Source organism: Peromyscus maniculatus, chromosome 14 (genome assembly GCF_049852395.1).
Source record: "Peromyscus maniculatus bairdii isolate BWxNUB_F1_BW_parent chromosome 14, HU_Pman_BW_mat_3.1, whole genome shotgun sequence".
In the NCBI taxonomy this organism is placed as follows: domain Eukaryota; kingdom Metazoa; phylum Chordata; class Mammalia; order Rodentia; family Cricetidae; genus Peromyscus; species Peromyscus maniculatus.
Window position 1 is genome coordinate 76415408 of NC_134865.1, and position 21270 is coordinate 76436677.

General features: G+C 50.9%; 2 protein-coding genes across 2 annotated transcripts; both read left to right on the forward strand.

Moving 5' to 3' along the window:
- The first annotated feature begins 1253 nt into the window (after window positions 1-1253).
- LOC143268382 (uncharacterized) lies at window positions 1254-5104 on the forward strand. The gene is made up of 2 exons (XM_076550532.1): window positions 1254-2163; window positions 3898-5104. Exons 1-2 carry the CDS (start codon window positions 1254-1256, stop codon window positions 3924-3926), a joined length of 939 nt encoding a protein of 312 aa, XP_076406647.1. The 3' UTR covers window positions 3927-5104.
- On the forward strand, window positions 2170-5104 carry LOC143268486 (uncharacterized). Its single transcript, XM_076551327.1, has 2 exons — window positions 2170-2344; window positions 3167-5104. Exons 1-2 carry the CDS (start codon window positions 2187-2189, stop codon window positions 3420-3422), a joined length of 414 nt encoding a protein of 137 aa, XP_076407442.1. The 5' UTR covers window positions 2170-2186; the 3' UTR covers window positions 3423-5104.
- Window positions 5105-21270: the final 16166 nt, after the last annotated feature.

The window sequence follows — 21270 nt, forward strand, 5'->3', positions numbered from 1 at the left end:
CCAAATCAGCCACACACATGCGACCCCAAGTTCACCCTGGCCTTCTTTGAAACAACCAATAGGGACCCTGTAACTATGCTTCTCGCTTCTGTAACCGCGCCTCTGCCCCTGGGATCCCATAAAAAGTCCCCCTTGCCCTAAGAAGGTGCGCAAGTCCTCCAAGAGACTTCGCCCCAGGTACCTGGTCTAAATAAACCCTCTTGCTTTTGCATCTGATCTGTGGTTTCGGTGTGTTCCCTGGGTTTGGGGTCTCTCCCGGAGAAAGATCTCAGCCGGGGGTCTTTCATTTGGTGGCCCGTACGGGGATTGAGACCCCTCCCTGGGACCACCGACCCACCATCAGGAGGTAAGCCGGCCGGCCTTGATTTATGTCATCCCTGTCCAGTCTGAGGGTTGTCTGTTTGTCTGAGTGTTAAATGTTGTTTGTTTGTCTCCGCGCCTGCGTCTGATAATCTGTCTGTGTCAGTGGATCTGAAAGGGGGGACCGACGGGTCTGGACTTCGCCACTGAACCCTGGGAGACGTCCTAGGGGAATCTGGGAACCTGGAAGACGTTCCACGGTTCATCTGAAGTGCCCTCTGTGGCACGGTCTGAAGACCCCTCCGGGGGCACGGTTTAAAGACCCCTCTGGGGGCACGGTTTTTCTGGTTTTGCTTTCGGTTTGGAACCGAAGCCGCGCAGCGAGTGTTAGTCTTATTTATATTGGTCTGTCGTTTTTTGTTTTCTGTTTAACCGTTCTCCTCCTAGAAACAGCCATAGGACAGACTGTCACCACCCCCTTGAGCCTCATGCTTAAACACTGGTCAGACGTAAAGACACGAGCCAACAACGAAGGAGTCGTAATCAAGAAAAAAAAAAATAGATATAAGATGGCCTCATCAGGGAACCTTTAACCTCAGTCTTATTTCACAGATGGAGAAAAAAAAATTTTTGCTTCCAGTCCCCATGGCCACCCGGACCAGGTCCCATACATTGCCATGTAGAGACTCCTGACAACAGAACCTCCCCCATGGGTTAAGCCGTTTCTCTTCCCCTCTGCCCCCCCCGGCGGCAGCAGCGCTCGCCGAATCCCGGGGCCGAGGAAGCCAGATCGGCGGATCCCTCCCACTCCCTGTTCCTCCCTAACCCCACACCAGCAAGTCTTTTCCTCTCCCCGCAGGCCGCTGCTCCGGCGCAGGCGGGCGCGCGGGCAGGCTTGCAAGCGGGTGCGGGAGAAGAGAACGCGCAGGCGGGTGCGCAGGTGGCAGCAGGTTATGGCGCCGACGCGCAGGCGGGCGCGCGGGCAGGCTTGCAAGCGGGTGCGGGAGAAGAGAACGCGCAGGCGGGTGCGCAGGTGGCAGCAGGTTATGGCGCCGACGCGCAGGCGGGCGCGCGGGCAGGCTTGCAAGCGGGTGCGGGAGAAGAGAACGCGCAGGCGGGTGCGCAGGTGGCAGCAGGTTATGGCGCCGACGCGCAGGCGGGGCCGCCGGGAAGCTAGGGCGCCGGGACGCCCCCTGCCCAGTCCCCGCAGGCCGTCAGCGGTGATGGCGGTGGCGGCGGCGGGTGCCGGAGCTCCCCACGCCTCCTCCCGTCCGCGCGGCCGCGGTGCGGTCGCGGGGGTCCGGGGCGGCGCTGGGGGGGGCTCCCCTCACTCCCCGCTCTCCCCGGCTGTCCATGTCTCCCGTGCGGGCGGAGGAGTCCGCCCCGCCGGGCCGTGGTTTTCCGCGTGGCGCCTAACAGCCGACTTAGAGCTGGTGCAGACCAGGGGAATCTGGTCGCGGGGACCCGCGGCGGCGCAGGCGGGGCCAGGGGCGGGGCCGGCGACCAGCCGCCATGGAGCGCGGCGGCCCCCGGCGCGGCTGGCCGGACCCGGGCGGCGGAGGCCCGCGGCGGCACAGGCGGGGCCAGGGGCGGGGCCGGCGACCAGCCGGACCCGGGTGGCGGGGAGCCTGCGGCGGCGCAGGCGGCCTCGGTCCCGGCAACGCCCCACAGCCGCTCGCTCGGAGGGGCGGTGGATAGCGCGGAGGGCGGCCGAGCGGCGCAGTCGGCAGCGGCGGCGCAGGCGGACATGGGATGTAGCAGGGGCACGCAGGCGGGGCCGGGGATGGGGTCGGCGAGGGACCGCCCCCTGGCCGGCGACCCGCAGCGATGTGCCACGACCGGCTCCGGCCCAATATGAAAAAGGTGACTAGGGGGCGGCGTCACCCATGGACGCCGAGTCACCCCGCCCCGAGTGTTACAACCCCCCCGACAGCGCCGGAGGGACCGGCGGCTCCTGCAGCGGCCCCCAAACAGCGGAGGATGAGTTCCTGCTTCCTCCCCAATTGCTGGTCGCCTACGAGGAAGGCGGGACAAAGCAGCGAAGGTAGGGAACGCCTACATCTCTATGGCCAGTTGCTCTTAGCGGGTCTCCAGGGGCTCTAACCCCCTACCGATTGGGCTCAGGTTACCAGAAAGAGACGCCGGCAGCGCGTTTTTAAAAAAGACTTAGAGAGACATGGAGGGAGAGGAAAAACAAACAAAAAAGTCCTGGCCACTGTAATGTCTCAGGGACAGGTCAGAGAGGGAGTTAAGACGTTAGGACGGGAGACTTAAAAAGGACACTGCTTGACAAAGACAAAGTGCTTACTGTAAACAGAGAGGACATTGGGCTCGTGACTGATCAAAAAAAAAAAAAAAAAAGCCTCAAGGGTCTCGGAGACCTAAGCCAAGGGTCCTCAATCTGGAAGATTGGGAAGGTCACGGCCAGGAGCGCCCCCCCCCCCAGCCCAGACTAACTCTCAAGATGGGGGGGCAGCCAGTGACCTTCCTAGTGGACACCGGGGCTCAACATTCAGTCCTGACCCATACCGGAAGCTCTCTCAGTGACCGCACAGCTTTGGTCCAGGGGGCCACAGGTAACAGGAGGTATCAAAGGACCACCGAGAAAAAGGTTCAGCTGGCATCTGGACAGGACCCAAAGGGACCCCCCTACAAGTCCTAGCCCTTTGAACTGTTCGTGGACGAGAACTCAGGCTTTGCAAAAGGAATGCTGGTACAGAGATTGGGGCCATAAAAGCCCGGTAGCTGCAGGATGGCCCGCCCCCCTGTCTGCGTGGGGAAGCCGCTATTGCTGTTTTGCTCAAGGATGCAGGGAAACTGACTTTGGGACAGCCATTAACTGTGTTATCCTCCCATGCGGTAAAAGCTCTGGTCCAGCAGCCCCCAGACCGAGTGATGTTCAGACCAGTTGTCTCCCTCAACCCCGCAACCCTGCTGCCTGGTACACGGATGGGAGCAGCTTCCTCCAAGAAGGAGAACGGAGGGCCGGAGCAGCCGTCACCACCGAATCGGAGATAGTTTGGACCTCACCACTGCCACCTGGAACATCGGCCCAAAAGGCAGAGCTGATCGCGCTGACCCAGGCCCTCCGGATGGCGGAAGCCCGGAGGACCAGGAACTAACAAAAAAAATGGGGGCGGAATGGAGCCCCGAGCGACAAGCTTACATCATAGATGGACAGAGGCCTTGCCTACCAAGAAAAAAGACCGCTAACGTGGTAACCAAGAAATTCCTGGATGACATCTTTCCCAGGTATGAAATACCCCAGATATTGGGGTCAGACAATGGGCCCACCTTTGTCTCCCAGGTAAGTCAGGAGGTGGCCAGGCTACTGGGGATTGATTGGAAACTTCATTGTGCATACAGCCCCCAGAGCTTAGGACAGGTAGAACGTACAAATAAAACCATTAAGGAGACTTTAACCAAATTAACGCTTGCAACTGGCACTAGAGATTGGGTGCTCCTACTCCCCCTAGCCCTTTACCGAGCCCGGAACACTCCTGGGCCTCATGGCCTAACCCCGTTCGAGATCATGTATGGGGCTCCCCCACCAATTGTAAATTTCCTTTACTCTGATATCTCCTCTTTTGCCACTAGCCCTCCAACTGATGCAAAAGACGGTGTAAAAACCCCTGCCTGCCGGGAACAACTGAACCGCCCGGTGGTGCCTCACCCATTCAAGATTGGGGACTCTGTCTGGGTCCGACGCCATCAATCTAGGAACCTAGAGCCGAGGTTGACGGGACAGCGGCTTGGGTCCACACGTCGCATGTAAAGGCTGCCAAGGAACCCGACGAAGCTGAGGGCACCGAGACATCTAGTTCAACGCTCTCCAAACCCACTAAAGATAAAATTCACCCGGGGGTCCCCTTGATCCCCCTAATAGTCCTCCTGACATTGGGAGGGGCATCACCAGAGAGCCTGTTTCCCTGACGCTGGCCCTGTTACTGAAAAAAATTACCATGGGCGGAATAGCTGCTGGGGTAGATACAAGACTGCAGCCCTTATAGAGACCGGCCAATTCAGACAGCTCCAAGTAGCCATGCTCAACAGAAAAGATTTAAAAGATAGTTCCAAAGGTCACCATGGTTTACGACCCTTGTCTCCACCATTATGGGCCCCCTAATCGTCCTCCTGCTCATTTTATTGTTTGGGTCATACATCCTCAACAGATTGGTGCAATTCATCAAGGATAAGGTTTCTGTTGCCCAGGCTTTGATCCTAACCCAGCAATATCAGAGGCTCAGACAGTCAGAGATAGAGTTAACCCCTTATTCTCCATCCTAAAATGAAAGATTTCATTTGGTACAAAAGAAAATGGGGGAATGAAAGACCCCCGCTCCATTATGAGGACATGGGGCTTTGGGCCAATGAAATGCTCCCCCCCATAACTTAGCCTAAGAAACGCCATTCTGCAGGAATCAGAAAAACAGGAGTTCACAGCCATAGCCAGCTACCCGGCCTTGACAGAGATAGCTATGGCCAGCCTTGAAAAAGATAACTGTGGTCAGCAGCCTTGGGAGTAAGACAGTTGATATTTTATGGCGGGCCCCTGGCCTTGAAGAATAAGCAGCTGGCCTGGACAAGGCCAAATCAGCCACACACATGCGACCCCAAGTTCACCCTGGCCTTCTTTGAAACAACCAATAGGGACCCTGTAACTATGCTTCTCGCTTCTGTAACCGCGCCTCTGCCCCTGGGATCCCATAAAAAGTCCCCCTTGCCCTAAGAAGGTGCGCAAGTCCTCCAAGAGACTTCGCCCCAGGTACCTGGTCTAAATAAACCCTCTTGCTTTTGCATCTGATCTGTGGTTTCGGTGTGTTCCCTGGGTTTGGGGTCTCTCCCGGAGAAAGATCTCAGCCGGGGGTCTTTCAATAGCATCCTGCTCACGAGCCCCATGCCAAATAAACCCGAATACAGCCCCGCAGAGCTCACACCATCCATTCTAATGTCAATCGCTCAAACTCACAGTGCCCCTCACAGGCAGAGCAGGGTTCAGGCGCCAGAGAGGCGGCTGAGTAAGAAGGGGGTCAAGGTTGGACTACCCTGTGATGGCTCCATTCTTAGGCACACACTGCCCTCCCCCCACCACTCACTTGACTATGTAGATTCCTTTTCCAGCCACCCCTCAGCAGGGTGGAGGTGAGGAGGGCTGTGAGTGAGAGATTGGCGAGGGGGAGATAGGGGGGACGGGGGGGGGGGCACGACGGGGGGGGGGGGAGATAGGGCTGCAGAGAGAGAGCTGGCAGCAGCCTGAGCACACATTACAGGACTATGTGATTAGGAGGAATCTTTAGGGGTTCAGAGCCAAGTGATGGGGGGTGGGGGCGGAGGAGATCTTCACAACCACGGTGAGTGAGTGGGCACGGCATTTTGGGGGTGGAAGTAAAAAGCATTGATGGGCAGAGGGGAAAGTCGGGATGAGCTTTCAGTGAGGCCCTGGGAAGGGGAGGGTGGAGTGTGGGGATGAGGGGTGATGGTGCGGGGATGGGGGATGGGGGTTAGCTTCTGGAAGGTTTGGGAAACGGGCTCCCATTCTCCATTCAAGGGAGCTGAGAACTCCAGGGCCGAGAAGACACACTAGGAACATGACATGGAGAGGTGTTTAAATCTGGGCACTCCGAACCATTTCCTAGAGGTCTCAGTGGTCAGGTGGGCCTCATGGTCCCAGAAGGCAGAGCTGGCTGACAGTCTCCCAGAGCTCCCGCCCTGCCCTAGTCTGCTCTGAGCCACTGCTGCAGAATCTCATACACTGGGTGATTTGTGAAGGTCAGAAACTTGGCCATTTATAGTTCTGGATCTCAGCTTTTGGAGACAGAATCTCATTTTGTAGCCCAGGCTGTAACTTGGGCTTGTAACTTGATAGGTAGCCCAGGCTGGTCTTGAATTCAAGAACCTCCCATCTCTGGCTCCTGAGTGCTGGGATTGCATGCCCAGTAAGATGTTTTCTTTTTTTTTTTTTTTTTTTTTTTTTTTGGTTTTTTTCGAGACAGGGTTTCTCTGTGTAGCTTTGCGCCTTTCCTGGAACTCACTTGGTAGCCCAGGCTGGCCTCGAACTCACAGAGATCCGTCTGCCTCTGCCTCCCGAGTGCTGGGATTAAAGGCGTGCGCCACCACCGCCCGGCCGATGTTTTCTTTATAAAGTTCCATCATCAAATATTTTATTATAGTAACAGAAAATGCACAAGACATTGCCAAGTAAACTTGTGAATCTTTTTTTTTTTTTTTTTAAAGATTTATTATGTATACAGTGTTGTTCTGCCTACATGTTTGCCTGCAGGCCAGAAGAGGGCACCAGACCTCATTACAGATGCTTGTGAGCCACCATGTGGTTGCTGGGAATTGAACTCAGGACCTTTGGAAGAACAGCTGGTGCTCTTAACTGCTGAGCCGTCTCTCCACCCCTAAACTTGTGAATCTTAACCTGGGGTCCTTAGCGTGTTTCTAATGTGGACCCTACTATAGCCTGGTTTACTATGCATCTTTTTTTACATGCATAATCTAAAGTCCTTTCAATTATATTAAAATTATTAGGGGCTGGAGAGATGGCTCCGTGGTAAGAGGGTATTGCTTTTGCAGAGGGTTGAAGTTTGGTTCCTAGCTCCCACATGGTGCCTCCGAACTGACAGTAACTCTTGTTCCTGGGAATCTGACGCCATCTTCTGGCTTCTGTGGGTACTGCATTCATGTGGTGCACATAAATACATCCATCCATGAAATACATATAAAATAAAAATAAACAAATCTTTAATAAAAATTAAGTTATCAAAATACAAAACCATGTAATATAGTTATTAACATGTATGTCTCTTTATTAACATCTCAGATAATCAGGCCTGGTTGTGGAGTCTAAAAATTTCCCTAATTTCAAACTAGAGGCCAATGTAGCTGATATTTGGAGACCTGAAATCTGTCTGTGAACCTCAAGGGTGGACACACTCGTACCTGCACTTTGTGGGACCTCGGAAGGGTTTGCAAATGCAGGCAGGATTCTGCGCAGCAGGAGCCCTTGCCATGTCCCGCTGGTAATGAAAACATTAAAGGAGTGTGTTGCTGACATCTTGCTCCCAGCTAATGTGCCCAGAAGCTCCAGACAGTCTGTGGAATGATCCACTCCTCATACATGACAGAGATGGCTGATGTCACCCACTCAGTCATATGACATGGGGGCGCAAGCGACATGTGCCACCTCAGGAATGCCCAGGAGAAGCCCCTCTGGACTCATTCTTACTTCCCAGCCTACTGACCCTGAAATGGAACCATGAAGGGCAGCTTCAGAAGAGGGTGGGGTTACTGTCAATGTGGCCCCCCAAGTGGTGGCCCAGGCCCCAGCCCATGGCCTTTGGGTGAGACCATGGCTTTTGCATGGTGACTTGGTGGCTTACCAATGGGTGCTGTAGGTGCCTGGAGCTGACAGTGTCCTTCATAGTCTTTCTGATGGGTGCAATCCTGGTCACATTTCACTCTGGTGGCTCCAGCACACCTGTGTGGTCTGGACACAAGACACACCACACCTCAACCTTTTTTTTTTTTTTTAAATAACAATTTTTATTTTATTTGATAAAAGTATGGGTGTTTGCCTGCATGTATGTCTGTGTACCACATGCACGCCTGGTGCTTGCAGAGGCCAGGAGAGGGCATTGTACACCCTCCCCTGAACTGGAGTTACAGACGGTTATAAGTGTAAAATGCTCTGTGGGTGCTGGGAGTTGATCCCAGGTCTTCTGGAAGAGCAATGCTCTTCACTGTGGAGGCAGCCATCTCTCCATCTCTCCACCTCTGCCTCACATGATGTTTGAGGTTGTTGTAGACAGCCTGTTTCCATACACCCCATGTTTTCCCCCAGGAGGAGAAAAACTCCACCCAGCCTCTCTGGTGGCTTATTCACTCCTGAGGGAAGAGTGAAAGTGGCTTTATGGATTGGTGAGTTTGGGTCTGAGGCTGTGCAACCAACGAATCCCCTGTCTGGACTTTCTCCCCTGCCATGCAGACACTGGCCAGCGCTGTGACCTCTGAAGAAGGCTTGCATGCCACAGTGGCTGCATTTCTGAGACTTCTTGTCCTTTGCAAAGTTGTTCACCCTCCTTTTGGCTGGCGTTCTAAATTAAAACAAACCCCATCCAAATAATTAAAGCCTTACTCACTTAAATACCGTTTTGATCCACCAACCCCAGCACGCTCGTCTTGGGACCCTCACGTACCATCAGAACGTGCGGTAACCACCCTCAGTCTCCAATCGTGAAACAACAAACACAAATGGCATATGCAGTGGGCACCTGTTCCACCTGTGACCTTTAGGTACCGGCCTCTAGGGCGTGGCCTCGGGGCTAGCTTAAGACCTGAGGGGCATGTATGCCTTGCTCTCTTCTCTGCTTCGTGGGCTTGGATGGTGTGGACTGACTCAGGAGGCAGAAACAGTGTGGGACCGGCCATCAGCCTTCCAGGACTGCGACAGGTTTGCCTTATCCTGTTTAGTGAGTTGTTCTTCCCAATCTATATCCTACAAAACTCCCCAATACCCCTTAAGCAGACTCCTTTGGATTGCTCGTTATAGACATGAACGTCTGTGAAGTTTAATTTGCAGAAAAGTGACATTTGTCTCCTCGGCTTGCTTGACCTCTAGTGGTAGAGGTGTCCATAGCTCAGACCTGTGTTATTTCTCTCCCTAGTACTCTCCTGAGGAGGCCAGGCTCACAGCCTGGAACTGGCCTCAGGAGGTGAAGGTCGGTTGTGACGTTCAGGCCAGGGCCAGGGAGGGAGACAGGAATTTTGTGTGACTAAGACCCCACCGAGCAAGTAGCTTTCTGCCTTTTGTCTCGTGTACCTCTCGTCCCTCTCTACAAAAGCCTGTCATTTGCCTGTGTCCCCTAAGATAGTTTTTTTTGGGGAAGTGGTATGTATTAGTTTCTTTTCTGCTGCTGTGATTAACAGCATGACCAAGGTAACTTCCATAAGGAAGGGCTTATTGGGCTTATGGTTCCGGAGGGTTAAGGGTCCATCACGGCAGAAAGGTGTAGCGGTAAGTTGCAGGCATGGCGTCAGGAACAGGAAACTGAGAGCTCACATCTTCAAACATAACCATGAAGCAGAGAGAGCAAACTGGAAGTTGGCAAGGCTCTTTCCTCTCAAAGTCTGTCTCCCAGTGACATACTTCCTACACCAAGGCCGTGCCTTTCTAAACCTCTCCAAATAGCGCCACCAACTGGGGACCCAAGCCTTTAAATACGGGAGCCTGTAGGGGACTTTCTCATTTAACCCACCACAGGGGTTGAGATGCAGGAACTGGCTAGCCCTTGCACCTTCTCCGGCACCAGATTCCAATAAACCTGGTTTCTCCTTCCATCGCTCATCTCCCGAGAACTGGCATTCGAGGGATGAGAATGGAGACAGACATGAGCTCCGTCCCTGTAGCAAGCTCACGGCTCACCCACAGTCTGCCAGCCCCACACTCCAGTGCCTCTGAGGCCTTGAACAGAGATTCCTCTGTCTGGTTTAGCCTACCTACCTAATGTTTTCATCATTGTATTTTCAAAAACACTGCAATTTATGGATTTCCTTGTTTGACTTCTATGAAAACATCAAGCTGTTACCACGTTGGAACATGCAATTTGGGGATCACCTAACTTTGTACTCCCAGGCCATGGTCCCTCATATTTGGCTGCAGAATAAGCCATCACCTCTCCCCTTTGAGATAAAAGTTGCTTATGTGTCCATAGTAGGGAGTCTGCCTTTTCTCTCCAAAGCTGAGAGGTCACTTTTGCTTCTTTGCTGGAAGGCCAGAGGAGAGGATGCATGTCACTTTGTGCGGCAGCCTGTTTCTCTATGACAAGCTCTGTTGTAAGGGTTTACCCTGGGCTGGGCTGTGGTGTTTAGAGTCAGCTCCCTCACTGTCCCTAGCCACTGACTGCCTGTGGGAACTGAATGGATCGGATCTATTCTCTGTCCCTTAACTCACTGAGATGTCCCGTGAGCCCTAGCCCAGCTCCTTCATGCCTCTTGCATGTCCTGATAAAGCTGAGTTCACACCCGGCCTTTAAGATGACCTTTTTTTAATGTAACCTTTAACAAATGTTTATTGATCACCTAAAGCCCAAGGATAGTGGTGGTATAAATGTCACATTCCGGTTCCGGAATCTGACCTTTTCTGCACATTCTTTTTGGACCAACTTGGGGCCTGGCTCTGTGCCAGGTGATGTGGTTATAAGGAGTGGCCGGCACCAGGTTCCCCCGACTGCAAGTTCTTTGAGGGCCACATACCCTGATTGTCATCCATCACGGGGAAGGTCAGGGCAGGGGCAGAAGCAGGGGCCTGGAGACCAAACTGAAGCCGAGGCTGTGGAGGAGCATTGCACGCTCAGTTAACGTTCTTATACAGCCTAGGACTAGCTATCCAGGCATGGCACCCGGGACAGTCAGATGGGCCCTCTCACATCAATCATCGATAAAGAAAATGGCCATGCACTGGTGTACAGGCCATTTACCCGATTGAGGTTCCACTTTCCCAGACGACTCTAGCTTGTGTCAAGTTGGCAGAAAAGTAACCAGTGCAGGGCATCTCTCCCTCCACTGGCTGACTTTACAGCAGGGCCTACTTCCACTCAGCTTTCCCATCAGGCATCCTACCCCCTTGCTGTTGGCACGCAGCTGGTAACGGAGCAACCTTCACTTTGTAGCCAAGTGTGTAATTTTGACCTCCACAGAAGGAGAGAAGAAGATTCCATGCTGAGTGCATGAAGCCCCGCTCAATTTGGTGAACAGGAAGCTCCATTTCCAGGGACCCCGCCGTTTATTCATTTGGAAACAAGAGCTTAGGATGAAGCATGGAAAAAAGCACACAGCTTCATGCTCCAGGCCAAATGGATGAGTTTCCAAAAAGATCTATGAGCACCGTGGAGCAGAGTGGAGAGCGTGAGAACACCGCATCGTGGTGCTTCCTTCTTCTCTGGCTTCACGCATTCATTCCTGGTTTCTCCCCACGTACTCTGGGATCCTTTCTCCTCTGTGGATGCTCCTCTTCTGCTTGACCTCCACTGGCAAAGACCCCGTTATGTGGCCCTCTCTGCACACTCACCACATGAATCCATCCCGACCCAGATATCATCTCCAGTGTCCATCCCCTGTGCGTCTGTCTGAAATGTAGACACGGATGCCCAGTGTCACAAAGAGCAGCTGTACAGTGAGCGAGATACCTCAACCTTCCAAGTCCCGCAGAGCTTTCCACCCCTAGGGCTACCTCATGGCATGATTTTGTCATCTTTCAAAGCAGGGACTTCAGTTCTGAGGCAATTGTCGGCTGATTATCTCCCTAACCTGCCGTCCGATACTTGCTTGGCTAGCGCGGAGGCTGGAAGGCTGCCTAATGGCTTTTTTATAGCGCGGCGATGTGCGGCTTCATTAAACCCCAGGGATGGTCACATGCGTTGTTCTAGCTACCCACGGTGGGGACACCCTGCTGGCGAGCCAGGAGAGGGTGATGGCAACATAGTCAGGTCCAAGGACAGACCTGTGGTGTCAGAAGGAGACATCACGACTCCCTGTCACCATACAGTCAACAGAACCAAGGCTCAGAGGGGAGAGTTGCCATCTCAGGCTGGGCTGGCAACATGGCAGCCAGGGGTCACGCGTGGGGGTGCTGTGCCTGTGAAATGCATACTGGAGCTCAAAGAGCTTAGTACAAAAACAGAGAAAACACAGATAGCTTATCAGTGCTTTTAGGAGTGATGACATGTGCAACAGTGTTTTGGGTGTGTTGAGTTAAACAATTAGTATTTGTGTGCATTTCATTGCTTCTGTTTTTTTTGGGGGGGGGTTATGGGTGCTAGAAAACTTACAAGGCATATGGTGTTTTTTTTATTTCTGTCACCACACAGTTATAGTTTCAGATCTTATAGCAAGTTGGTAGCAGTGGGATGAGTATATGTGGATACATGTGTGAGTGTATGTGTGTGGGTGTTAGTGTGCATGGCAGTCTATGTGGAAAGTGAGATAAATATGTGAATGTTTTACATGAGTGTGTGTGCATGTATGTATATGTACCCATGTGTAACCATGTATGTGTGCATATATGGTGATGTGTGTGCACATGTATGTATATATGAATATGTTTTCATATGTGTGTATGGATATATATATATAAATGAGTGATGTGTGTATGTCTATAATATTTTATGAGTGTACATGTGTGTGTGATGTGTGTACATACATGTGTACATGTAGGAATATGCATGTGTAAAAGTATAAGGAAATTGATGTGTGTGTGTGTGTGTGTGTGTGTGTGTGTGTGTGTGTGTGTGTGTGATCTCCCGATTAGTTTAAAGCTATGAGCTATGGGAGATCTCCCCTGAGGGATTACCTAGTTCACAATGGTCTAGGGGCATGTCTATAAGCATTTTCTTAATTGCTAACTGATACAGGAGGGCCCAGCCCACTGTGGGTGGTGACGTCCCTAGGACAGTGGGCCTGGGTTATCTAAGGCGGCCAGTCAAGCAAGCCAGTAGGCAGCATTCCTCATCCGGAGCCCAGGAGGCAGCGGTGTTGCAAGGAGAGGCTGCAAATCAACTCCCATGTTGCTGTGGCCTCATGCCAGGTCAAGGCACACCCTTTACTCCAGCCACGTGCCTATCTGAACCATATTACTGCAGGGCCTGAGCTCACACATGGCCCCTAAACCTAAGGACCCAAGGAAACTGCTGTTACTATCGGATTTTCTTTCTCTCTATGTGAAATACTCTAGTTCGTTTTCTCAGAGCTGGGGATGTGCCAGGTTCTGACAGGGGCCAGTCAAGAACTCTACTGCCAGCTACAATAGCCCAATACTTGCATGTTGAATAAATCTATGGCTATATACATGGCTTGGATAGTTCTGCCTCAGTAGCCATGTGCCCCATGGCTGGGTGTCCCACAAATACAGTGAGGCCATACATAGCGTGGCTGTGCTGTGAGGAGCAGGTGAGGTGGAGCGTGTCCAAAGCTGACCGCAGAGGAGATGATCACTATGGGTCACTTCTTCCTGTCCTCTCTGGTCTGTCCCTGTTCAGTGTTTTCTAACTACTCAGATGTAACAAGGTTCTTCCAGGGGATTTCCTAGACAGCCCTGGGTACGTGACAGGCCAGCCAGCAGACTTTGACTTTGAACAATGACATTATCACTGCTGCTCTCCACTAGTCTGTACAAAGTGTTTGGGTTGTTTGGCCTTGGCTACTCAGTGTGTGCACCCATGTGCACATGTGTGCACTGGGGCATGTGTGTGCATGTGTAGTGGGATGAATGATGCTCAGAGGCTGATCCCTATATGTCCCGGGCAAGATGAAAGCCGTGTGTCCTGACCTCTCCTTTGTTCTCTGGAGACTCGGAGTCCAAACCAGTAAAATCATAGAAGGAGCTGAAGAAGGAGATTGGAGGACCTTGAGAAAGAAACTGGGGTGGAGCCTACTCATCCCCATGGGGTAGTCGGTTAAAGTTCACTTAGTTACTTTAATTAAACCCGGAGCTCACTGTTTTGGCTAGCCCTAAGTATCTACTTCCCCGCACATCCCCCACATTGAGATTCCATGATGTCATACAAAGCTTTTCTCATGGGTGCTGGGGACATGAACTCGCTCTGCTCTACCAACGGAGTCACCTCTCCAACTCCATGTGATGGATTTTAAAGAATGTAAGAATCTTGCTCTAAATGATTATCTGGCATCTGAAGGAAACAGATGGTGTTGAAAGCGAGAAAGAAGGTATCATTAAAGGCTGGAAGATGCTTTGCATTTCTCAGAAAAGAGAAAATAATCCCCATTCAATTATGGCTCCATCGATGAGAATTCTAGAAATTTCTAGAATTCTAGAAATGTCACAAGGCACTTAGAGAGGACTGGGATTCAAAACGAGTTCATCGTGAACAAAAACGGAGGTCAGGTTAACTTTATTTCCTCCCCCAAAGACATGTCTATCCAGGACTCATACCTTACATTGAATTGACTAGCTACGGCAGTAGAGTCAGAGATGAGTGGATGGAACAGACCCCAGGTGTTCTGCAAAGCCCAGAAGTTTTACTATCTCGTGTTTTATAGAAAAGTTGGCTACTCTTGGCTAAAATTAGTATGGGATCTAAAGAAAACCTATAAGGACCATAAGGAGGTGTAGTTGCTAAAATGATACACTAGGGGGCAGAAGAGAGCTAATGAGTGGCGCTTTCTCACTGGTCCATATCCCAGAATCCAAAGGGTCTGGAGCTCAGACCCTACCTGGGACAACACAGCTCATTGGCCTGGAAGTAGAAACCACTAGCTCAGGCTGAGCTGCTGAGAGCAGAGTTCCCCAGCCTCCCTGCCCTCTCCCTGTCCCCCAGTCTCTCTTCCACATTGCCTTTTCTAAAATACAGCTGGATGTAACGGTGCACGCCCAGAATCCCAGCACTTGGGAAGTTGAGGTAGGAGGTTCAAGATCATCTTCAACTATGTATCTAGTTTCAGGCTTACCTCATTTCCATGAGACTCTGCTCAAATAAGCAGAGGAGAGGGTGAGGGGTAGGGAGAGCCCAGAGAGTCCCTAGAGCCCGACCTTACCTCCCCTCCCCCCTTGAGATTCTCTGCTGTCCTCACAGGTCGGAGTCACACCCCAGCCAGTTCCAAAGCCCAGCTTCTTCTACTCTTTACTTTTCCGTCTCTCATTGCTTGGCCCCATTAGAGCCCCAGGTCTCAGGAGCACACATACCAGCTCCCATCCCCGGTGCCTCTATCTGGCCCCCTGCTCTCCAAAGTCCCCACTCCGCCCACCCACTTCCTCCTGTTTCCCGCCTAGCTGTCAGGCTCAGCTTGGGTCCCACTTCCTGTGGGAAGCTCTTCCTTGTCCTCTTCCCCCTCCATTCACATCTGGGCATCGCTTTCTGGGCTCCTTTGTTCTCAACATTTACCCTTCTCCAAGTCCCTCAAATGTTGCCTTGGGCCAAGGTCTCATTAACTCAGGGTTCCCAACACCTGTGGATGTCCCGGCACAAACCTGGGACATAGCAAATGTAGGCGTGAACGAAGGAGTGAGCATAAAGTCTCGCCCAAGGAGCATGGTTCTTTAAGGTTCCTGTTGTAGAACATTATTTTAAGGTGTTTTACTTTTGTTTATATTGCATTTGTTTAACTCTGTGAAGCTGTGTTATTGTGCCTGTCTAAAACACCTGATGGTCTAATAAAGAACTGAAGTCTCTGGATGCTCAGGTTCTATCCCGTTTCTGCATCATGAAGAGAACAGGTGACTTGCCTTAAGGCCTATTGCTGAGACTCCTGCATTATTACATCTCCCCCCGCCCCCTTTTTCAGGAGCTGAGGACCGAACCCAGGGCCTTGCTCTTGCTAGGCAAGCGCTCTACCACTGAGCTAAATCCCCAACCCCCTAAGAACTGAACAGCCAGTAGTGAGGCAGGAGAAAGGATAGTTGGAGCTGGCAGGCAGAGAGCATATATAGAAGGAGAAATCTAAGAAAAAGAAAGAGATCAAGGAGTGAGAGAAGGAGGAGTCCAGGGGCCAGCCACCCAGCTACATAACCAGCAATGGAGTAAGAGTAAGATTTACAGAAGTAAGAGAATGGGAAAAGCCCAGAGGCAAAAAGGTAGCAGGATAATTTAAGTTAAGGAACCTGGCAAGAAACAAGCCAAGCTAAGGCCGGGTGTTTATAATTAAGTATAAGCCTCTGTGTGTGATTTATTTGGGAGCTGGGTGGTGGGCCTGTAAAAGAGTAAGAAACAATTAACAACAGATGCCTGGGTAGACATGCCCAGGTATAGCTGGCCCTGGGAGAAGAAGAGATTCCAGACAATGTCACAGGCACTGATGCCACCTCCTGCAGGTTTATAGAGCTGAACTGGTTCCCAGGGACATCTGGGCGACCTCACACAGTGAGGTCAGCATCTCAAACCTTCCTTCTTTATGCACATATTTGGCTCTCTGACATGCACTGGTTCCTATGGGGAGTGGTAGCTCTACTTCACAGGGCATTCTGTAGCTGAACAAGGTGGGATTAATGTTGTGTGCACAGGGGCCACTCTCCTGTTTGGGATGCACACTTGACTAGAGAGATCTCCTCTCCACCTTGTCCACCAACTTGGACTGGATCAAAACAGGCCCGGGCATCTGATGAAGTGAATCTAAGGCTGGGTTGGCTGGGCAGTAGCTGTGTAGGGACATCTCTAAGCAGCGTTTGAACTGACGAATCCATACTCCTTGGTCCCTTTTTGTTTCATTCACTCATTCGTTCATTCATTCATTTATTCATATTAATATTTGCCATGTGCCTTGTTTGCACTAGGACATCCCATGGGTGTTGGGGACCCTGAGTTAATGAGACACTTGGCAGTATCTGGGAAGGGGGATCACTTGCTTCCTCTGAGCGTCAATTACCTAGTCTAGGACTGTGCCTCTGAGACCTCCTGGGGATGCTGGATGGCCTTAGGAAAAGCCCCCTTCAGGGTCTCTCTACAGTGTTAGTGTTCTCTATGGGGAGGGAGCATCTGGGGACACAAGATGGCTAGAATTCAGCCTGTCTTCTAGAGCCTTGGAGACAAGAACTTTCCCCTCAGCCCACCCCTTTACTCCCCACCCCACCCCAGCCAGTCTCTCAGCCTTGCCTCCAGCTCCTTGTCCCCCTCAGCTCTGAGGACCAGTCACATAGCCTGGGCTGGAGTCTTGCAGACTCATTGCAGAATTAGCTGGAGGAATTAATGGCTAAGCAAACAGATTCCTCTTGTCAGATGCAATTTATAAATATCAGTTACACAGGAAGTCAATTAAAACTTCCCCTGCAGACTGAAGCCTCCCCCCACTTCTTCCCACACGCTGAATGTCATTCTTTATAAGGAGCCGATGGCTTCTAGGCCCAATGCCGTGCGAATTCTCCTCTCTCCCATTAATTAGATATCATCTGGGGTTGGTAGAAATTTCATTAAGTGTCAAGCTCTTACTGTCGAGACATTTTCCCTAAGAAATAAATAAAAGCTTGTTCATGCTTGCTTTATTCCTTCATTTATTCATTCAACAAAGAGATATGATCAGCTCTTCTCTCCGGCTGTTCTTGGAGCTAGCTTCTCCATTGATTTCTCCCTCTGCCCGCTGCTGGGGTGAGCTGTCTCCCCCAGTTCCTCCTCCCAATTTTCTTCTTTCTTTTTTTTCCATCTCATTTATCATCACCCAGCATAAGAAACAATGCCCTTTTATGTTTTTTGCTTACTTCTTGTTTTCCAGGTTAGAAGCTTAGCCTCCGGAGTGTAGGAATCTGTAGCTGCTTTAGTCTCAGCCTGTCACACCTGTTCCCAAAGGCCCTGGACAGTGCCTGCCTGGTAAAGAGGTGACAGATGAATGCTTTTCAGTGTGAAGGACAAGCTGAAGACCTGTCAGAGAAGACCTGAGGAGTCAGTGCAAGATGCAGCAGACAGTGATGCCGCCCGGGGGGAGGAAAAAGCAAAGAAGAGCCCTGCATGTGAGGGCTCCACTGCTGAATACCCATAATGGCTCTACAAATTAAGTAACTGTTTATTGGCATACAACAGAATGTCTGCCCAGAGAAGTCAAGCCGTTTGCCCAAGGCCACAGAGCTAGTGAATCCCAAACCAGAGCTAACCTGAAAGCCGAGTCCACTCAGCTTGCCTAAGAGAAAAGACAAGCGTGCTGGGCCTCCCAGGAAGACAGTCTAGGAGATGGGGCATGCTCACTCTCCTGACGATGTGGCAAGATCTGCACACACAGGGTTGGGGTACAGGACCCTCTGTTTGCTGCAGCATGGAGAGGTGTCCTTACTGGGACTGGGGCTACTGGGGAAGACCCAGAGTGGTTGAGAGAGGTGTAAGATAGGGTGGAGACAGATGCCAGCTGAGACTCAGGCTGAGAGTGAAGACTTTCTTCCAATGACATGCCATCAAAAGGCATGCCATGCTCTAGGAAGTCTTTTAAAGTAGGTAGAAATCATCATTTCTGATTTGTCTCCACTCAAATATGGCCCATCCAAGATGTGCTAAAATGAACCTATGTAAAAATCTCCTCTGTGGGAGACAGAGACAGACCCCCTGGGGCTTGCTGACCAGCAGCCTGGCCTACTTGATGAGCTTGAAGCCCTAGAAAGAAAAAGGTGGAGAGAGCTGATTTGCCCAGATCGTGACCCCCAGAGAGACCACCGAGGATGAGCGTACCAGAATGCAAAAGCAAGGTTTATTTCTGCTACAAGTCACGACAGGGAACTCATCTCAAGCACTCACTGGCAGTGAGGCAGGGAGGAGTTACTCTTTCTTGGGGAAGTTAGTTTTTATAGGCAAAACCCACAAAATTTCTTAGAGGGGAGGGGGGTTAGTACGGGTCCATTCTTGATTGGTCCAGTTTTTCCCGGGCCTGGATTTTGTCTTATTTCAGCTTATCTGTTTGCCCTATCAGGAGTTTTACAACCCATCTCCGGGGTCTGGTCATGTTATCTCCGGAGAGGGGCATCTCGTGGTTAATCGGTCACCACCAGACATCCTGACTTTGTTCTTTTGAAAACACCTGACTTCATCCTCTCCAAGAAGGGGGAACTGACTCAGTTCTGTTTATTTTTAAGCTATCTTCCCTCAGCTCTTTTGGGTTTCTGGGGGAACTGTGTCTGGGCCTTTGGTGGGGGTCTTTCACTGAGAAGCGACACCCCAAGTTGTTCTCTGGTCTCCACACACACACATGCATACATGAATGCACACACACATATCCATATACAAAAACAACAAACACACAAAACAATGTGTGACATGGTGGTGTGCAGGTAGATACAGTGCTGGAGAAGTAGCTGAGTGTCTTACATCTTGGCTTGCAGGCAACAGGAAGTGGTCTGAAACACTGGGCATGGTTTGAGTATATATGAGACCTCAAAGCCCACCCCCACAATGACACACTTTCTCCAACAAAGCCACACCTCCTAATAGTGCCACTCTCTTTGTGGCATTTTCTTTCAAACCACCACACCTGGTTTACAAGTCCAGATCATAGCCTATGATTGAGGGAAGTTAGGGCAGGACCTTAAGAGGGAGCAGAGTCAGGAACCATGGAGGAATACAGCTTTACTGGTTTGCTCACCCTGGCCTGCTCAGCCTTCTTTAATATACAGTCCAGGACCATGCGTCCAGAGGTGGTACCACCCACCATGGGCTGGACCCTCCCACATCAACCATTAATCAAGAAAATGCCCCACAGACACATCCAGAGACAAACCTGTAAGAAGCAATTCCTCAAGTGTGGTCCCATCTTCCCAGGTGACTACTTTATGTCGAGTTGACAGAAACTAAACAATATCTACCCCATTCCTTGTGGGAAGACAGAGGCAGGCAGCTCTCTCTCTTCTGTTCAATGGCCAGTCATCTGAATTGGTGAGCCCCAAGTCCAGTGAGAGAGCATGTCCCAAAAAAGAAGGTGAAAAAAAAAAGAAAAAGAAAAAGAAAAAAAAGAAGGTGGAGAGCAATGGAGGAAGATGATCAAAGTTGACTTCTGGTCTGTGTACACACATGCACATGTATGTGCATGTGTCTGGTCTATACACACACAAGGATATATATATATATATATATATATATATATATATATATATATGCATACACATCTCTCTTCCACACCCACACACAGGAAGAGAGACAGGGAGAGGAGGGAAGGAGGGAGGGGAGAGAGAGGGAGAGACTTGCTCATGTATAAGTGCCATAAGGACAACATGTTTTCAGCCCCTCCTGTCAGGTAAACCTGGTGGAGACATGCCATCTTGCAGCCCAGAGAGAACTTCTCTTTCTCTTTTATTGCTAGGAAATCCTTGACCCCATCATTCCATTTTCTCCTTCCTTCTCTGGTTATTCATCCCCTTCCCCAACTCCTCCCAGATCCAACCCCCTTCCTAACCTGTCCAACTTTGTGTCATTTAAAAATGAGTCCAGAGAATCCCGTCTGTGATGTCTATATACTCTTGGGTGTGTGGCCTCTCATGGGGACAGGGTCAACATTCTAGGGGCTACACCCTGAAAGGATACCGACTCTCCCTCTCCCAGCAGCTATCACTTGTCATTTTTCAGAGACAGTTTCCTCCCCAGACCTGACATTTGCCCAGAGTGCAGGTCACCCTTGGTTTGGGACAGCCAAAGCTGAAGGAGGGCCACCATGCTGAGCTCTGCTCCATTCCCAGTGCCCAGCCAGCACCCCTTGATTTCCCTCTGCTGAGCTGAAGTGAGACCCTCTCCTGCCAGCTCCATCCTTCAGGGAGCTGCTTTGTACTTAGCAGTGAGTCCCCATTCGGATCCTAATGGCAGCTACCCTGGACACTTTAGAAACACAGAGGAGGTCAGGGGAGGGGCCTATGACCAGTCACAACTGCACAAGGGACTTAAATGCACAGCCAGGCAGGGGTCACTTGGCTCAACGGCTTGCTCAAGCTTGCTTTCCCACGTGGCTGCACAGAAGGACAGTGAGTGTGCACACATCACTTTCTTGTACACACCTCATGCGTGTGTATTGTTCACATAGATCCTGGGAGTGCACAATGGATAATATGATTATGTTTTACAGTTGGGGAAACTGAGGCACAGAGAAACTACATAGCTGGTAATGGGGTGTGTGTGGTGTGTGTATGTGTGTGTGTGTGTATGTGTGGTGTGGTGTGTGTGTGTGTGTGTGTGTGTGTGTAACTATTCTTGAATAACAAGCAGTTCCTTTTTCTCCAACAGCAGAGACTTATGTTGTCTTTTGGAATACTCTTGCCATATAAACCATGATGGGATTTCTTTCTTTTAATTTTTAACGTAATTTATTTATTTGTGTTTTATGTACATTGGTGTCCTGCCTGCAAGTATGTCTGTGTGAGGGTGTCAGGAGCTATAGACAGTTGTGAGCTGCCATGTGGGGGCTGGGACTTGAACCTGGGTCCTCTGGAAGAGCAGCTAGCACTCCCAATCACTGAATCATCTCTCTATCCCAACCCCCCATGATGGGATTTTAAATGACAAT